A 17,001-nucleotide genomic window follows, 5' to 3' on the forward strand; every position below is an offset into this window, starting at 1 on the left:
GACACACCATTATGTCACAAACTCAGGATAATAAGCTAAATATTAAAAATATACCAGCTAGCAAATTTGAAGCACATTTTTACTTATGACGACATTTCCTGTAGGCCTACATCTTTTTCACTATTGTTGTTCATTTTAAACATTCAACAGTAGATAAATAAGATATATTTGTAACTTACCTTTTACGTAGAGTACTTAGTTTGCTGAAGGTGTTAAATAATGGCGTTATTAACGTTGCCTCAGCATTTCAATTATTAAAGATTTTACTCGAGCGTTGTATCGGCCCGTTGCCTGGAGACGTTGCTACAGAAACTTGGTCCAGAAGCATCAGCACGCGCCGACTATCTGAACATTCTAGAATATCGGTGAGTAAAATGTGATCTAAAAATGTACATTAGAATGAGATTTTAAAGTTTCTCGCGGTGTTTCAAGTTTGCTAAGAGCAGTAGTAGCTAATGGTGGTAGTTTTGGGAGTAACTGTACACTTTATGGCCCTGTCATCTGTCATCTCGGCAAGGTGAAAAACAATGGCACTTAGGGAGCAGTTTTATGGCAGTTATTTGTTGGTTTAATTTATTTGTCGTCCCGTTTACTTAAACAGTCTATGACTTAAACGTGATTCTACCGCGTCATCTTTATGTATCTGTCAAAAGTTGTCATTGTCCTACGAATGTCTAATGGCCCATAAAGTGTCCTACATTCATACGTAGACTTCGTTATATGAACTGTGCCTGTATGGTAGCAGCAAGTAGGCCTATCTCCAAGTGAGTTAACATTGTCACAGTTCAACACAATTGTATTAAGTAATATTCAAAGTGATACTGAAGATGTAAGTGTAAGTGCTAAATACAATGTTGGGTAGTTTTAACTATAGAAGCTGAAATTGATTTTTGTAGTCATATTTATATCATTAATTAAGAAATTAACCAGCCACCAAATGTATAATATAATAGAATAGGCTATTTACATTTCAAGAACTGAAGTACAAATATGTAATCTTACAAAATGGAAAAACTAAATTAAGTCTCCAAGTCAATTACTTTCCTCTAAAAAGGTAAATATGATTTAAGTTACTTAGTTGTTAATTATGGCTCTGTTAAATGTATATAGAATATGAATGCACATATCATCCCTCTCTCTCTCTGTGATTCATGCAATAGTAGCTCTGTTGGACACCACTGAGAAACTGAACGGTACCTATTTGCTTTCCAGAACAAATCCTGTACATTTAAAGGGACATCATTTAGTTTAAAGTGGAATTTGTTACCATGAATGGGATCAAATGTTGAAGACTGTTTTAAAGTGTATAATCATCTTGACTCTAAGAATCGTTGTGTTTTATTAACATTACAATAAGCCCTTTATAACTAACTACACACTGTAAAAAAAAATACAGGGGATTTTATAGTCAATTACTGGCAGCAAAGTTGCCAACAAGTTACTGTATTTTTACTTTACAGTAGCGATCCTGTATTTTGTTTACAGTATCAAAATCAGTGCTGTATTTTTATGACTGTATATTACTGTAATTTTGTATGTTGCTGTAATCTCAAAAACAATATTTTACTGTGATTATACAATACTGGTATTGTGAAATAACAATACATTAGTTCTGTATACAGTATCATTTTACAGTAGTGTATGCATTAAAACAGTATATTACTGCAGTTTTCTCTTTAACCCATTTTAGATCCTTGTCTCATTTGCAATAGGTGCTACCTGAAACGATAAACAAAAACTGGGATACAATTTAAATAAAATATGTTTATTGATTTCATTTCAATATTAAGTTCAATATGAAAAACATGGTAAAATAGGACAGTTCATAACAGATATAAATATAACAGTTCATAACTGATATAAATACAACAGTTCATGACAGATTCAAATACAACAGACCAATTAAAATACAAAATCACAAGTATGGTCACAACATCAAATCACAACAATAAATCTTCTGTAATTGTGTGAAAGTAAAGGGTCCCCTGCAAGAGAAGTGGACAAAATGGAAAAGGCAGCATATCATTGAAAATGTTTGCTACTTCAAAACTGAACAATGAAATACTATAGAGATCATACATGTATGAAGCACACATACAAAACATGTGGAATTAAAATACATGTTCAGTTCAAACCAAATCCTTACCTAAACATGATGAGCCTTGGTGTGCCTGGTAGGGTCAGTTGAGCCTCAATTTCATCCTTGGTCGCACGCACGCAACGCACCTCACGCACGCACGCACGCACGCACGTGCTGTTGAAGCTGTTTAGCCATATAATACTGCAACTCAATCTCGAAATAAAATACGAACTTTTAGGGGAAAACACGGTAATAATAACGTTTCTAAACCTAAATAATCCGTTAAAGGTCACAGCGGTTCTCTCCTCTTGCTCCTGATATTTTCACCCCGAAATATTGTAGAGTAACAACAAAAGTTACTGTAACATTACAACACTATTTACAGTATTGCTGTAATATTATTATTATTATTATGTTTTGTATGTTGCAGCAGTAGGATGTCTGCACTCCTTGCAAAGCCCAGCCTGCGCCACAGTGTGTCAGAGTGGAACAGCAACAACCAGCAGCTGTCTGCCACAGCGGAGCATGAGCGGTATGTTTCCAATGTGATCCGGCAGGAAGGGAGGTCCCTACGCAACGAGACCAACTGTAAGGTGGGTTCATGTTGGAGATGGTGCTTACCAGAAATCCAGACAGTCAGGGTCACTACACAAGATGAAGAATATACTATAACTCCAAACATTCCACTTTAAATCAACCCCCCTCCAGTCATGTTCCCCCCTTTTCTCTGTAGACAACCTGTGATGACACTGATGCCTCTCGCAGGCTGAGTGACAGGGCATGGAATGTTGCCCGGTGGAAGGAAACGCTGGAAACCTGCGCACAGAAAGTGGATGAAGAGATGGATGCTCTGACCCTGGTAATCAAGTTTATCTCATTTTATGTTCATAATAGTACAAAGATGTCATTATGTTTCAGATGGACAGTTGAATCCTAATTTAAAGTGGACCTATCATGCTATATTTGAATAATATAGTGTAGGACCATACCTATATAAGGCATATTTATACTTTTTTTTTTTCAAAATACCAAACAGATCATGCATTTTAGCCATGCCTCATTTTGCAAAATTTGACAATTTCTAGCTCTGTTTTGCAAGGGCTGATTCTGTGAGAACAGCACCACCTACAGGCCTGGCATATGTACTACAGCATCTCCAGTGTTTTCGAACGGCAATGGCCGTGGCTGTCTCCTCCTGATTGGTGGAGTTGGCCCAATAGCCGTAGCGCCACCGTCCTGACGTCAGGACAGTGTTCAAATCTGGATCAGTTTTTATCAGATCCGTTGCAGCCCCTTTTTTTAGAGATTTGGGTATGGAGGAAAATAGAGAGGGTTGTGTTTTCTGACACTTGGTGAGTTCCCTGGAACACCGGGGACACATATTCATGTATAAAAGACGTACAAAAGTGCATTTTGCATGATAGGTCCCCTTTAAATAAATCCTATTGTGCTTCTCTTCTATGTAGTGCTAATGCTCCAACAGTGCAAAGTGGTAAAAAAAAGTTTGGTGTTTTTATTTTTGGGCGCTTTAAGCACCTCAATTACGAATGCCATCTAATTCCATTAAAGTGGAGAGAAAACAGAAATTTCTATGATATCTCAAACACTCAGTATCTCCCATCAAAACACACAGATTTATTAATTAAAGAGGAACAGTAGTTATTTTTGCTTTTGGGTGTCACTTTAATTGTTTGACTAATGTATATATCTGTGTTATTCCATTGGAGTAAGTATACACATTCTTAGAATCATTATATTTGAAATTCTAAAGAGAAACCCTTCAATGATGATCTTACTTGAGCGTTGAGGTGTTCCTTGAGTCTGGCAGTGCGGTGACAGTGTCAGTGTGGTGTGTGTTGGGACAGTGTAAGGAGCAGACGGAGCAGGCGCTGGCTGCGACCTCCGTCCCCCTGGAGGTCAGCAGTGAGTGCCGGACGCTGAGAGACAGCCGGCGAGGGTTCGAGCTCGCCCATGACCCCGTGGACGTACAGCTGAAAACGGAAGTGGAGCTGATTGAAAGAGTGCAGCAAGTTCTGCAGCAGCACATAGAAAAGGCCTTCGAGCACCTGTGGTAGGAGTGTGAATGATTGGATGCAAAAATTACAGTAGCAGGGTGTCCGCGGGGTCTTAAAAGTTGATAAATAAATTTAGCGAAAATGAAGGCTATTAAAAAGTATTAAACAGCATTTTCCAAGGTATTACATTTTGTAGCTTGTTTTCAATAAGTATATAAATTGTCCAAAGAGGTTGTATTCTACAGTCTGCCTGAATGTAATCATTGCGTAGGTGTGTAGTGTGATTCTGTGTAGTTTATTTATGGCATCCCGTTGGATTTGACGTCATCTGAACAGGACATCGCACGCTCACTGCTTGATAGCGTGCGAAGGTCCGTTTACGCCGGTTGCTAAACAACATCGTTATGGGGAAATGCAAGTTTGTGTCCAAATGGTTGGAAGATAAGGAGGAAGGACAATCAATACTATATATAGTCAATGTGAGGTAAAGTGTGTCGCCAATGTAACAGGGTTAAAACTCCAAGTGGCGATGAGGTCTTAAAATGTATGGAAAGGGTCTTAAAAAAGGTCTTAAAAGGTATTACATTTGACTTCAGGATTCCTGCATATACGCTGAGTAGGATCTTTTCACTTTTGGCCTGACTAACTTTAATTGTTTTTTTCCCCAGTGTTTTGCAGGAGAATCGGCACCAGCTGACTGGTGATATCCAGAACAAGATGGACGCCCTGGACATTGATATGTCCTGCCTGTCACTTACTATAAAGTCTCCTCAGATCTCCTTGAAAACCAACCCAATTCGCATACCACCAGGGTAATGCATAGTGGCATTTCTACATGGGCATTTCAACCATTTTACTAAAACTTTAGTCAACAGCCAAAAACTCTTAGATTTAAGCTAATGATGCCTCTTTTGTAACTTTCTCTGGCCTGATAAGCTTAAATTCTGAAATAAGTTTGTCTTTTGTTATTAGTTCCTCCACCCCCCAGGAATGGTTCCAGTTCAGCCAGTATAATGTGGCCTGTGCTCAGGAGGCCATGCAGGTGTCCCAGCAAATGAGGGAGGACATGAGTCTCACCAGAGCCCAGGTGTGTACACTATAATTACACCTGCTAGTTTAGTATTTGTAGTGCAAATATACAGTGCATTATGTTCCGATTAGTTACTTTTCAATTGTGGCATCTCGTTTAATACAAAGCATTTACAAAAATAATTTTGCATTTAGTAACGCAACGATGAAAGCAGGGGATTTGAAATGAACAATCTCTTGGTTGATATTGGTCAACAGTGTGAAACATGGCTCTTTTGCAATCCATTTATTTTCTGTCTTGTTTCCTTCAGCTGCAGAATGAGTTGGACACTCAGCGCCGTGCCACAGAGTTTGCTCTCCGTAAGCGTAACCACCATGAAGAGCAGGCCCGCAATGAGCTGGAGTGGCAAATCAAAAATGTGAGTGAACCAATAGTTTAAAAAGGTTTTTGTGTTCTGCATTTTAGATTAAGCATACAGGCATTTCACACACTTTACCAGCCATGTATCTAGTAGGTCAAATATGTCTTTGCTCTGCCTGCAGACTGAAGATGAAATTGCAGAAATGGAGGGCGACATCCATGGACTGGATGCAGATCTGCAGGCGAAGACTGCCTCCCTGAAACTGGCTCACACCCGTCTGGAGAACAGGACCAACAGACCTGGCATGGACCTCTGCAGAGACGAGGTTTATATAAAACACACACTGTTGCATGCCCAATGTAGAGTACAATAACTTAACAGAAGCAGTGAAAGCAACAGTATTGTTCAGGTCAGTTTTGGTTATTGGGACTAATGTTACTTTAATATTTTCCTTTCTGTTACCTTTTCCAGGTGCAGTACGGCCTTGTTAATGAAGTCCATCAGCTGGAGGCCACAATAATGGCTTTGAAGCAGAAGCTCTCAGAAGCCCAGTGAGTCAGCATTTTGTCTGTATGATCAACAATTGGAACTAATAGGCTATCTACAATTTCATGAGCAAAAAAAAACATTTTTGCCAAGCAAGATTGCACATAACGGGGAGTCAAACATGACATCTGAGCACACAAAATGATACAGATTCAGTCCTTCTGAGAATTGACTCCTGCGTTTGTACTCTACATGTTTCAAACCCAGCATATCAAACCGATAATAAACCACAGAAGCTAAATGGGAAAATACACGTCTAACAATAGTGGGACTGTTTTGGATGCCAGAAAGGAAAGAAATCACGTTAAACTACTTGTTTCTCCCATACCATGCTCTCCAGGCACTCTCTGCAGAAGATGAAGCTCCATCACTCCCGCATGCTGCAGGATCTCTCCAGGAAACAGGAAGCCCTGTCACTGGAACAACGAAGCATGACGACCCGCACCCGCCTCACATCCCCCTCCTGCTCTGATAAGACCCCCGTGCTGCTGGTTCCTCTCACCAACTCCAGCGGCAGGAGCAACCTGCAGCTGTTGGCTTAGTCACATGACATAAAAAGCACAGGGACATAACACATTACATTTTTCATGCATAATGTTTTTAACCCTGCAGATAGTATTCTGTCAGAAATAGGGACAATTGAAATGATCTTACAATCCAAGCACTAGTTCATTATCCTTCATTTATCATTAGCTGCTAAAGAACAATACACTTTCCCTAATCCTAGTTATTTATTTGAACAAAAACAGTTAACATCTTACAAAATATATATTTTCCTGATTTTGTGTAACTTGCTTTGAGTTCAATGATGTACTTTCTCTGTGTGTAATTGAGTTTTCCAGAAAAAACTGTGGATGACATGCTTTTTTCCTCTTAATTAGATATGTATTTGTGAATAAATTGAGTCTGACAGTGCTGTATGTATCTGTGCGTTTGATTTCCTTGTCTGTGATTGTTTACTAAAATCCACAAGCGTTCATGTTCGTGTTACTGTAGGTCACAGCTTTAACTGACCATTAGCTGTAATGGCTTTGTTTTGCCTCGTTATATTGTTTGATCAACTGATGCTGTGTGGAGGATGAAGATGGCGATAATGACTCCAACAGTTTGCTGGGTTTAGATAAAAAATCTGGTAAACAGGCACTTAACACGGCCTCTGAGATAACAACATAATACAAGGTTATTATCGTTCATCTCCAAGTCCAAGGCCCCTTTACCTCCGGACGGCTCCCAGGTAAGGAAAGAGGAAAAGGAGGCGCCATTATACTGAAACACACTCTTCTTCAGCCAATGAGGTCAGAAATTCCCTCCAGGTTGCTAGGACACAACAAATGTGTGTGCTTTGTGTGTAAACATGTTGAATGCAACCTCACAAAACCTTAGTCTGAGCTTCCTTTCTTTTCTTTGTCTCTCATCATAAATAGTTGATCTCACAGTCTATTGATGAAGTTTGGTTTTTTTGTCTCAAAGATTTGATATTATTTTTATTTAAACATATTTATATTTTGTAATTTTGTGCTCATATTTCGGCAGCTGATTCAAGCTGTTGCTTTTCAAAACGAGGGTTTGACTGATGTGTGGTCCGTATAAATGCATTTATTGAATCATTATTTTGATCATCATTATTTTCTTAAATCATATGAGAAAATATATATCCATTAATTCAATTTATAATTTATGTCCAAAAAGTCTTGATTTTATTTTTACCAAAAACTTTGATTTAACTATCCCTTGTTTTCCTCTTAATGGACTCATGTTGGAAATACCCACTGCAACCTGAAAACAAGTGAGTGAAGGCTGTGTTCATTTACCTTCACTTCGGGTTTTAAATTAGGTAAATATAGTCATTACTTTACAAGTATCAGAAGAGTATGAACATATTTGTCTTTAGCAGTGGATCAATAGACTAATCAAACAGCTAACAGTCGTGTTTTCGACCACAGCAGGTCTTTTGTTGGAAAAACACTTCTCTGCCAGTCTGCTCTAATAAAAGGGATTTTCTGCTCCATTTTCCTCACCACAAGCCTTTTGGCACACCCACTCTTCTCTTACACTCACTTTCACACACACGCACACAAACACTAAAAAAACTCATTCCCCGTCATAAAACTGTGAGAAGCGCCACAAACAAGTCATCTTTTCCCACAGCCCAACCCGTCCTGCTCTCGCATCGACCATCAACTTCAGCACATTTACGACTTTACTGCCTGGCTCTTCAGTTCATTTAGACAGCCTGGGCTTTAAGGGGCCGGCCATGTGCTTCCTGACACGTGGAATTATTCTGAATCATTTCACTTAAGGGCCCAGATGCTACCTGTCTGTTGCCCTACACTGAGAGGGCAATTAAGGCAGACTGGTGCCTGCTAAATGCCCCCTACTTCTGCCTGAGCGGATGCCTTTCCTTATCGGTCATGATGTCAGTGCACCTCGCCCCCTTCCTGCCCACTTTTGTTGCCACTGCCTCCTTTCCCCCCCCCACTGTCTCAGACAGAAGTTGCTTGCATCTCAGAGATCGAGAATCCTGGCACCACAGAAGCTCGGAAACGGACAATGCTGCCACCAAAGGAGAATGTATAATGAAAATGGGATTAATAAAAGAAGAGGACTTGGGAACATCCTAAAAAATTTTCAGGAAATCTGCTTTGTGTGTGTTTTAGTCAAGACGTTCCTGTCAGCTTTTCTAGATTTGTCCTTGTCATGGTAAATCAGAGGCAGTGCTACCATTCTGTTGGACTTCCTGTACCTCTCCGCAGTGTCCATGTCATAAACTGAAGACATGCAGGTGGATTACAAGGACTGCGTTGCAGTCGCTGTCTATTCCATTACCTTCCTTCTGGGTCTTCCCGCCAACCTTCTGGTCCTGTTCGTGTACGTGCGCAAGGCCCGCAAACATGGCGCCACGCCCAACGTGGTCTACGCCCTCAACCTGTGCCTGGCCAACTTGGCCCTGGTGGTCTGGCTTCCTGTGAAGACTCTGGAGACCTTGCTTCAGAACTGGATGCTACCAGCACCCGTCTGCCCGATCTACAGCTTCTTCCTCTTCTCCTCGATGTATGGCAGCTGCCTGTTCATCACCGTGGTGACAGTGGGGCGCTACCTCAGCATCGCATTCCCCATTATCTACAAGAGATACCGCCATGCTCGGAACTCCTGCTTCATCAGCGTTGCCTTGTGGGTCTTGGTGCTCATTCACCTCAGTGTTGCCCTGGTGACTGAAGGAGGGCCTAACTTTGTCTCCATTAAGGGTGACACGTTAGAATGCTACGGCAACTTCAACGACACCCAGCTGGCTGTTCTTCTGCCTTTACGCCTGGAGATGGCCATCGTCTTGTTTATTTTGCCTCTTATGGTGACGTCGTTTTGCACGCTGCGCTGCGTCACCCTGGTGTGGCGATCAAATTTGCGCCCCATGGGAAAGAGAAGGGTTCTGACTGTTGCTCTCTCCACGCTGGCGGTGTTCGTGGTGTGCTATGCCCCCTACAACGCCTCGCACATTGTGGGGTTTGTTCAACATGCAAATGTTCAGTGGAGGACGTACGCCATGCTGACCAGCTCCTTTAATGTCTTCCTGGAGCCCGTGGTCATGATGATGCTGTCGCCAGCGTCGTCAAGGGGGTTCATGGGAAGAATGTGTGGACGGCAAAGCCAATTCAGCCGGATTGAGGGGGGTCGGCATCGAGTTAACAGCGCTAATGGTGTTGCTAATGCAAGGACACCACAAACACTAATTGAGAGGAGCCAGGCGGGGGCCCAGGTGACCAAAGAAAGCCATGAGTGAGGTCACAGTGGGGGGAGGCCAAAGGTATCCCGGGAAGAAAATGTGACAGATCCAAAAGGAGGAACAGGATAACAACGGTCAGCCGTTGTGTGTACCTTTCAGCGGCTCCAGAAAATGTCCACATCACCACTCATCTGGTTCAGATACAGTTAAAGTCCTCCTAACATATATCCAGCACATTTAGATGAAATAAGAAAAACAGAGTGTAAGGCTGTTTTGCCAACAGCATACAGTGTCAAAATAACCTATGTTATGTCAATGTTTTTGATAATTATACAGTAAAAAGGAACTATTAACAGAGATGGAAATGCAGGGTTTCGATTGAAGAAACTGCACATCTTTGGAATGAAAAAGATTTTCTCTAAAAAAACGCAGTAGTTAATCAAACCTTAGTTTTAAACCAGTAATTGGAAACTGTGCCTACCTTTACATCAGGTGGTCAGTGTGAGGACACATGGCTCCATCTGGTGTCTGGATAGTGTCTGCTCCAACCTCAAACTGGTCAATTAATACACCATACTGCTTGTTATCTTTCCGAAAGGGCCTTTAAAATGGGGGGGGGGGGTGCAACAGATATACTGTGTTTTGTTTTGGCACCTGCAGCACGTCGTTCATGTTATTAGTTGCACCTGTGCTCCTCTGATGTTAAAAGTGAAAACACTTCTGAGGCTGTATAGGTTTATCAACAGTTTGATGTTTGAAATCAGTTTTACACTTCAATGTAGATCTGTTTGAGTACTAGTTGATTGGTTTCTGGACATATTAATTAGATAAACTGTCAAATTAAATTAAGTTGGATGTTTGCAAATGTGTTATGTAGATTGTCTGTTATCTTTAAAGACTAAAGTTTATATTAAAATATGACTTTCTGTTGGCTAGGACACAGCTGTCATGGAGATACAAAATAATTGTCAGTTTTGTTCAAATCAAGACAGTGGGGAACGTTTCAGTAAATCTGTTAAGGTACATACTAATGTCATGTTTTAAATAAAGACTTGTTAGCAAAGCATCATACATTTTAAATCAGTCTAATGAGTTGTTATCTGTTATTATTGAATGGACATCTTACATCTAAGCAAATACAATACAGCAAGAATTATAAGCAACATTCAAAACATTACACATTTAGTATCATTAATGAAATCACAGAACAATACAAATGTAATCACCTCATTAACCAATGATATGTCAAAATCAAACACGCCACTACTTACTGATAACTGGTCTCATTTGACTACCAACCATTGATGTAGCTGCTGATAAGAATTGGTTTTCATTTTTAGATTTTATACCAGAACTTGCAATAGAGATACTTTTGGCTTATATAAGCATCTTTTATGTATAGCTTTGGGTATTATTTACAAAAATTACAAACATTCCTTTTTTTTTTTGGAATGTAATTGCAATTTTTTTAATATATACAGAATACTAGAAGTGGGAAGTAACTAAGTACATACTTAAATAGAATATTGAGATGCTTGTACTTTACTTGAGTATTTCCATTAAATGCTACTGTGTACTTTTACTCTATTACATTTATTTAATACCTTTAGTTACTTTACAGATGTGGATGAATGATGTGAAATATAATCAAGTGTTAAATCAGACTTTAGTTCCACCTGGAGTAAATTCACAAGCTACCCTGCAGTATACAAAGTTTGAGCCTCAGCAGCGCTGCAGCCAGGTCTGACTCCTTTTTGGTGTTCCTGCAAAGACACACAGATGTCGAGTTGAATCTTCGTGGATGTGTTATGAAATTGATAGTGAATATTCCAGTGAATGGATTATGTAAAGATACATTTTGAGTTGAAATTCATGGGATAGTTATCCAAAATAATCCCAACATTTTTTTTTTCTGATACTCAAAGTGTAGTTTGAGTTGCCAAAGTTTGGAGACACGGCCTGCAGAGGTTGTCTGCCTTCTTTCCATAATAATGAAAGTAGATGGAACCTGACTTGTGGTGCTCCAAGCGCACATTTGTTGAACTCAACAGCAATGTCTCTCATTTACTCAAGATAATCCACTGACCTTCTTGTGACTAGTTTCATGTTGGAACTATTTCCTTTTTGCTGTTTTACCACACCGAAAGAAGCGTGCAGCTAATCAAAAACAGGCTCATTCACAGTGGTGTAAAGTAACTAAGTACATTTACTCAAGTACTGTACTTAAGTTCAATTGTGAAGGACTTTTTTTGCTACTTTGAACTTCCACCCCACTACAATTCAGAGGTTAATAGTGTACTTTGACTCCACTACATGTATTTAATACCTTTAGTTACTTTACAGATGTGGATGAATGATGTGAAATCTAATCAAGTGTTAAATCAGACTTTAGTTCCACCTGGAGTAAATTCACAAGCTACCCTGCAGTATACAAAGTCATTCAAACTAGCTGCACCTTTACCAGCTTTGAGAACACTTTCATGATCAATCATTATAAAACATATCATACATATTATTCTGAAATGGAACAATCTGCACAATGATTACTTTTACTTGTGGTACTTTAAGTATATTTAGATGCCAATACTTTTGTACTTTTACTCGAGTAACATTTTGAATGCAGGACTTTTACTTGTAGCAGAGTATTCCTACACTCTGGTACTTGGATCTGAGTACTTCTTCTACCTCTGCATAATCCGATAATGTTTGGTTTATAAAAAGAGAAACCCTTATTAGATGAGGGCTCCAGGACTTCATTTCAACTCATCTGTAAATACAATTATAAAAAGTAGGTGTTGCCCATTCTTTGCAGCCACTGCATGTTTGTTTAAGCATTGTTGTGGATACAGAAATCATGTTTCTGTTGGAGCCTGTAGATGGACCTCTGAGTCCTCTGGTGGACACCACACAGATACATTCTCCCTGATGCAACATCTGCACTTCTCTTTGTCACCGTTAACACTTCTCACAGAAAAAAAGTTATCACAACACATGTCCACCTGCATGACAGCGAGCTTATGGCCGGTTGCTGGGAGATGATGTTTGGAGAGCGGGAAGAACAAAGCCTGAGCTTGTGAATTTCCCCTTATTGAAGGAGAGATAGCAGATATTCAGCGGGACAGCCTTATTAATCTGATCAAACAGTCTGCATCGGAGAGGACAGCCGCACCGGGATGGAGAGCCAGGTTTATCTAGCTTTACACAGGTGAGTTACACTATTTGAAAGTAACTCATAAATCTGTATATCTATATTGTATCAGTCATATTTGGCGAAGGTATTTGGTGTTAAGTTTTGCAGAAAAACTGGGGAAGGTAAATGTTTTAATTTTTAGTTCCCAACAGACTAATGGTGTACTTTAGGATATATTTTGCATACAAAGCTTGTACATATTCTTATTTTTTTGTATCATAGACTTCCATTGTTGTCTAAAAATTGATAACGTAAGAAACTTGTATTTTGTGACAGGATATTTTTATTAAGATGAAGGTTGGCACTTCTTTGGGCAGACAATCCCACACACTGTCCTAACCTTCATTACAGAAACAACAAAATAGTCCCTCACATATGAACAATTTACTCCAATTTGAGTTTACCCTTTCAAATGCTAAAACACTTAGGATTGATCTCATTTAAAAAACGATATACATACGTATATAGAAGCAATTGGCTTGGGCTGGAGTACCACAGACAGCGTAGAGAAGTTGGAAAGTGATGGAAGGCGGCTGACAGTGAGGGTTTTAGTCTTTTCTTCAATGTTTTGGCAATTAGTAAAAATACATAAAATACAACATTCAAGGCACCTGAAGGCAATTTAAAGTGGATTTCAGCACTATTTAAATTATGAATGAATATGATAGTTTCTTTGAGTAGTTAGTTTGACATTACCACTGAAAAAGTTGACCTTTTTAGTTTAAGTGTACCTGGAACAACTTTAGCCTTTAACATTTTATGTTCTCAAAGAAAGAAGAAGAAAAGACTTCTGACTTTGTTTCCTTTAAAATAAATCTTTATATAAATTGTATTGTCTTGATTTCCTTCAGGGAATGTATTTAATGGAGGTAATAAGTATGATTAGCAGGTATAACATTTGCTACAGTATGTTCATCAACTCAATTTAGCGTGCTAGCATGCTAACGTTTGCTTATTAACTACAGCTGAGGCTGCTGGGAATATCATTCGTTTTGCATTTGTTTGTTCATAAAGCATCTTTGATTTGATTACTTTTATCCAGACATGAATACAATTTGATTTGCAATCTATTGGAAGGGGATCACGAGTCAGTATATGCATCCTCTGAGGACCATGATTGTCTGTACAACATTGATTGGCAATTCATTTATAAGTTGTTAAGATATTTGAGTCTGGACCAAAGTGGGGTAAGCTGCCATTACCAAATCACTATTGAGGCTGAAAATGAGACCAAGCTTTAGAAATTCCCTTCATAATTATCAAACAAAACTTAAACTTAAAAAAGGGATGTCTCTTTGAAATAAAAATATTTACAATGAGAAGAATTAGCCTGGAATATTTTCTTCTGAATCATAACTGGTGTTTTCCTGCCCCCAGAGTCTGAGAGTCCCTGGTGAGCCGCCATGGTGTGCAACCGCCTGCTGCTCTCCGTCTACATCGTCACCTTCCTGATGGGGGTCCCCGCCAACATCCTGGCCTTCTTCACCTTCTGCAAAAAGGTGCGCCGCAAGCCCGCCCCCATCGACATCCTCCTGCTGAACCTCACCATCTCAGACCTCATCTTCCTGGCGTTCCTGCCCTTTAAAATTAAAGAGGCCTTTGACGGCATGGTGTGGCTGCTGCCCTACCCCCTCTGCCCCCTCACTGGCTTCTTGTTCTACGTCACCATCTACAACAGCACCCTGCTCCTCACCGCTGTGAGTGTGGAGCGATACCTGGGGGTGGCGTTCCCCCTCAGGTACTCCCTGTGTCGCAGACCTCGCTACGCCGTGTACGCCAGCCTGGTGTTCTGGGTGGTGACCTCTCTGAACCTCAGCATCGTCTACATCATACCCTACGCCCAGTGGAGCAGCGGGGCAGAGCGTGACCAGGACGAAGGCAGCACCGCCGGTAAGAACGCCCCGCCTCCACATACCTGCTACCTGAACTTCACCGGGGAGGAGCTGAAGATCCTGCTGCCGGTTCGCCTGGAGCTCTTCTTCGTCCTCTTCTGCGTCCCCTTCTTCATCTGCTGCTTCTGCTACGCCAACTTCATCCACATCCTGTCCAAGCTTCCCAACATCAGCAGGCGGAAGAGGCTGCGGGCCATCGGTTTGGCGCTCGGCACGCTGATAGTGTTCGTGGTGTGTTTCGGGCCCTACAACGCCTCCCACGTGGTGGGGTTCGTCCGCCAGGAGAGCGAGGAGTGGAGGAACGTGGCGCTGCTCGCCAGCACCTTCAACGCCTGCCTGGATCCCTTCATCTTCTACTTCTCCTCAGCGGCCGTCAGAAGCATGTTGAACCACTGCGTCAGGAACATCATGGCCAAGCTGCACATCCTGAGGTGTGGAGGCCCCCCTCACCCTCCTCACCCCCCTCACCCCTCTAAATGAGGCCATCCAAGACTGAATATACAAGGAGGCACCCTTTCATGAAAGTTCTGGAGAAATGATTCATGTTAAATGTTTTTACAAATTTGAGTTGAACCAATCACTGTGGCTAACAGACGGCTTAGTGTCCTTGTCTCATGTCCGTATTATTACAGGTGAAAATACAACTAACGCTTAATGCGCACGTTTAGTTTCTGTTCTGTATCTGCTCATTCTCTGGGTTTTTTCAAGCTTCAATTCAAAGCTGTAATTTAGTGAATGGTATTAGCATGCATACGTTTCATGTTCATCAACATTACAGCTGTCAAAAGGACCAAAACATTTTGGTACCACCTTAAATTATCCTTTGGGATAAGGGTTTAAAATGTATTAGGAGAGTTCATCTCATGGATCCTACAGTACAGAACGTTGTAAGCCATTGTGAAGGTGGCTGGTTCATGATCAGCCATTAGATCTGAACCTATTATTGTTATTAAGTCAAATAGCGGGTCGTTGCCGAGTTCATCCAAAAATGCATCATAATTTAAAAACACCCATTGAATGAAGCAGTCATTTATCTCACTTCCCGAAAATATTGTGTCACAAATCTGGGGAATGTCACCAAAGACACCCAATTCATAAAACCTCAAATGTAAGGGCTTTGTCCTCAATGTTATTACTTCAAAAATATTTGTATTTATAAATGGGAATACATGAAGGGGGGAAATACTTACAATTATACAGTAGTTTTATGCCTATTCAAGCTGTAGAAGTAACGTACAAAACTGGAAATCGTGTTTTCTGTTGAAGAAAACTGTGGTGTTCCAAAGGGAACAAGTACCAACTTGCGACCATTGGGTACAGATGAAGCAGGTTCCATCAGGACAGAATCTTACTGCGTCTGGTTTAATATCATGTTCCTGTGACTCAGTTTGACCAGGGCACTGTTTAATCAGAGACAAGTGTTTTATAGGAGAGAGGGATAAAGCAATTAAAAACCAGCGGACGTTACATAAGCGGGAAGTGGAGAGAGAACATTGGAGAGCTAATTCGGAGTTATAGGCATGAAACAGGCGGAAGCGTAAACACAGAGATTACACAACGATGCAGAGAACAGTTATAAAGTGTGTCTTTCAAACAGGAAGTGACTGATAACCGCCCCCCTGCCATTTCCTGTCAGTAATAATGAACGCACAGAATGCTAGTGTACTGCATGTACCAGAGTTCCCGTTAGAATATTTTTTTGCCGGTCAACATGTCCGTTAAAGTTGAAATCTTCCGGACAAAATTAGATAAGTGCCGGTTAAAGGTCTTCTTTGTTATTTATTGAGCTTTAAAACAAATTGATATGATTCGACATTAAACAAACTAATTATAGTAGATTAACTACATTATTCAAAAGTGTACAGTAATTTACAAAAACGCGGGAATAATAAACGGAGCGCTCTCTCCTTCTCCTGACAGCCCGTCAGTATCATGCAGCTCGCGGATCCAGTAATGAGTGACCCGACAGTAAAACTAAACATATCTATAACTAGTTTAGGTAGTTTGAGAGGTAATTAAAATAGCTACGTGTGATTTTCTAACCTGAAGTGTGTTTTGCTCTGCTCGCCGCTGCAGGGGATCATGCAGAGCTGCGTGTCGACTCGTCAGCAGCAGCCGATCTCTCTCTCCTGTCAGATTAGACTTTACTCGCATTTATGTCCATAT

General features: G+C 40.6%; 3 protein-coding genes across 3 annotated transcripts; all 3 read left to right on the forward strand.

Moving 5' to 3' along the window:
* Positions 1 to 169: 169 nt before the first annotated feature.
* tekt2 (tektin 2 (testicular)) lies at positions 170 to 6,937 on the forward strand. Its single transcript, XM_034124825.1, has 10 exons — positions 170 to 365; positions 2,511 to 2,673; positions 2,814 to 2,939; positions 3,946 to 4,151; positions 4,764 to 4,907; positions 5,068 to 5,182; positions 5,436 to 5,543; positions 5,668 to 5,811; positions 5,958 to 6,037; positions 6,373 to 6,937. The coding sequence occupies exons 2-10, from the start codon at positions 2,518 to 2,520 to the stop codon at positions 6,572 to 6,574; spliced, it is 1,281 nt and encodes a 426-aa protein (XP_033980716.1). The 5' UTR covers positions 170 to 365; positions 2,511 to 2,517; the 3' UTR covers positions 6,575 to 6,937.
* A 1,853-nt stretch (positions 6,938 to 8,790) lies between these two features.
* On the forward strand, positions 8,791 to 9,810 carry LOC117477669 (free fatty acid receptor 3). Its single transcript, XM_034124398.1, is given in 1 exon segment — positions 8,791 to 9,810. A coding segment is annotated over 1 exon segment (1,020 nt).
* A 3,962-nt stretch (positions 9,811 to 13,772) lies between these two features.
* LOC117477795 (free fatty acid receptor 3-like) lies at positions 13,773 to 15,315 on the forward strand. Its single transcript, XM_034124539.1, has one exon. The coding sequence runs from the start codon at positions 14,347 to 14,349 to the stop codon at positions 15,313 to 15,315; it is 969 nt and encodes a 322-aa protein (XP_033980430.1). The 5' UTR covers positions 13,773 to 14,346.
* The last annotated feature ends 1,686 nt before the right edge of the window (positions 15,316 to 17,001 follow it).

Source organism: Trematomus bernacchii, unplaced genomic scaffold (assembly GCF_902827165.1).
Source record: "Trematomus bernacchii unplaced genomic scaffold, fTreBer1.1, whole genome shotgun sequence".
Lineage (NCBI taxonomy): Eukaryota > Metazoa > Chordata > Actinopteri > Perciformes > Nototheniidae > Trematomus > Trematomus bernacchii.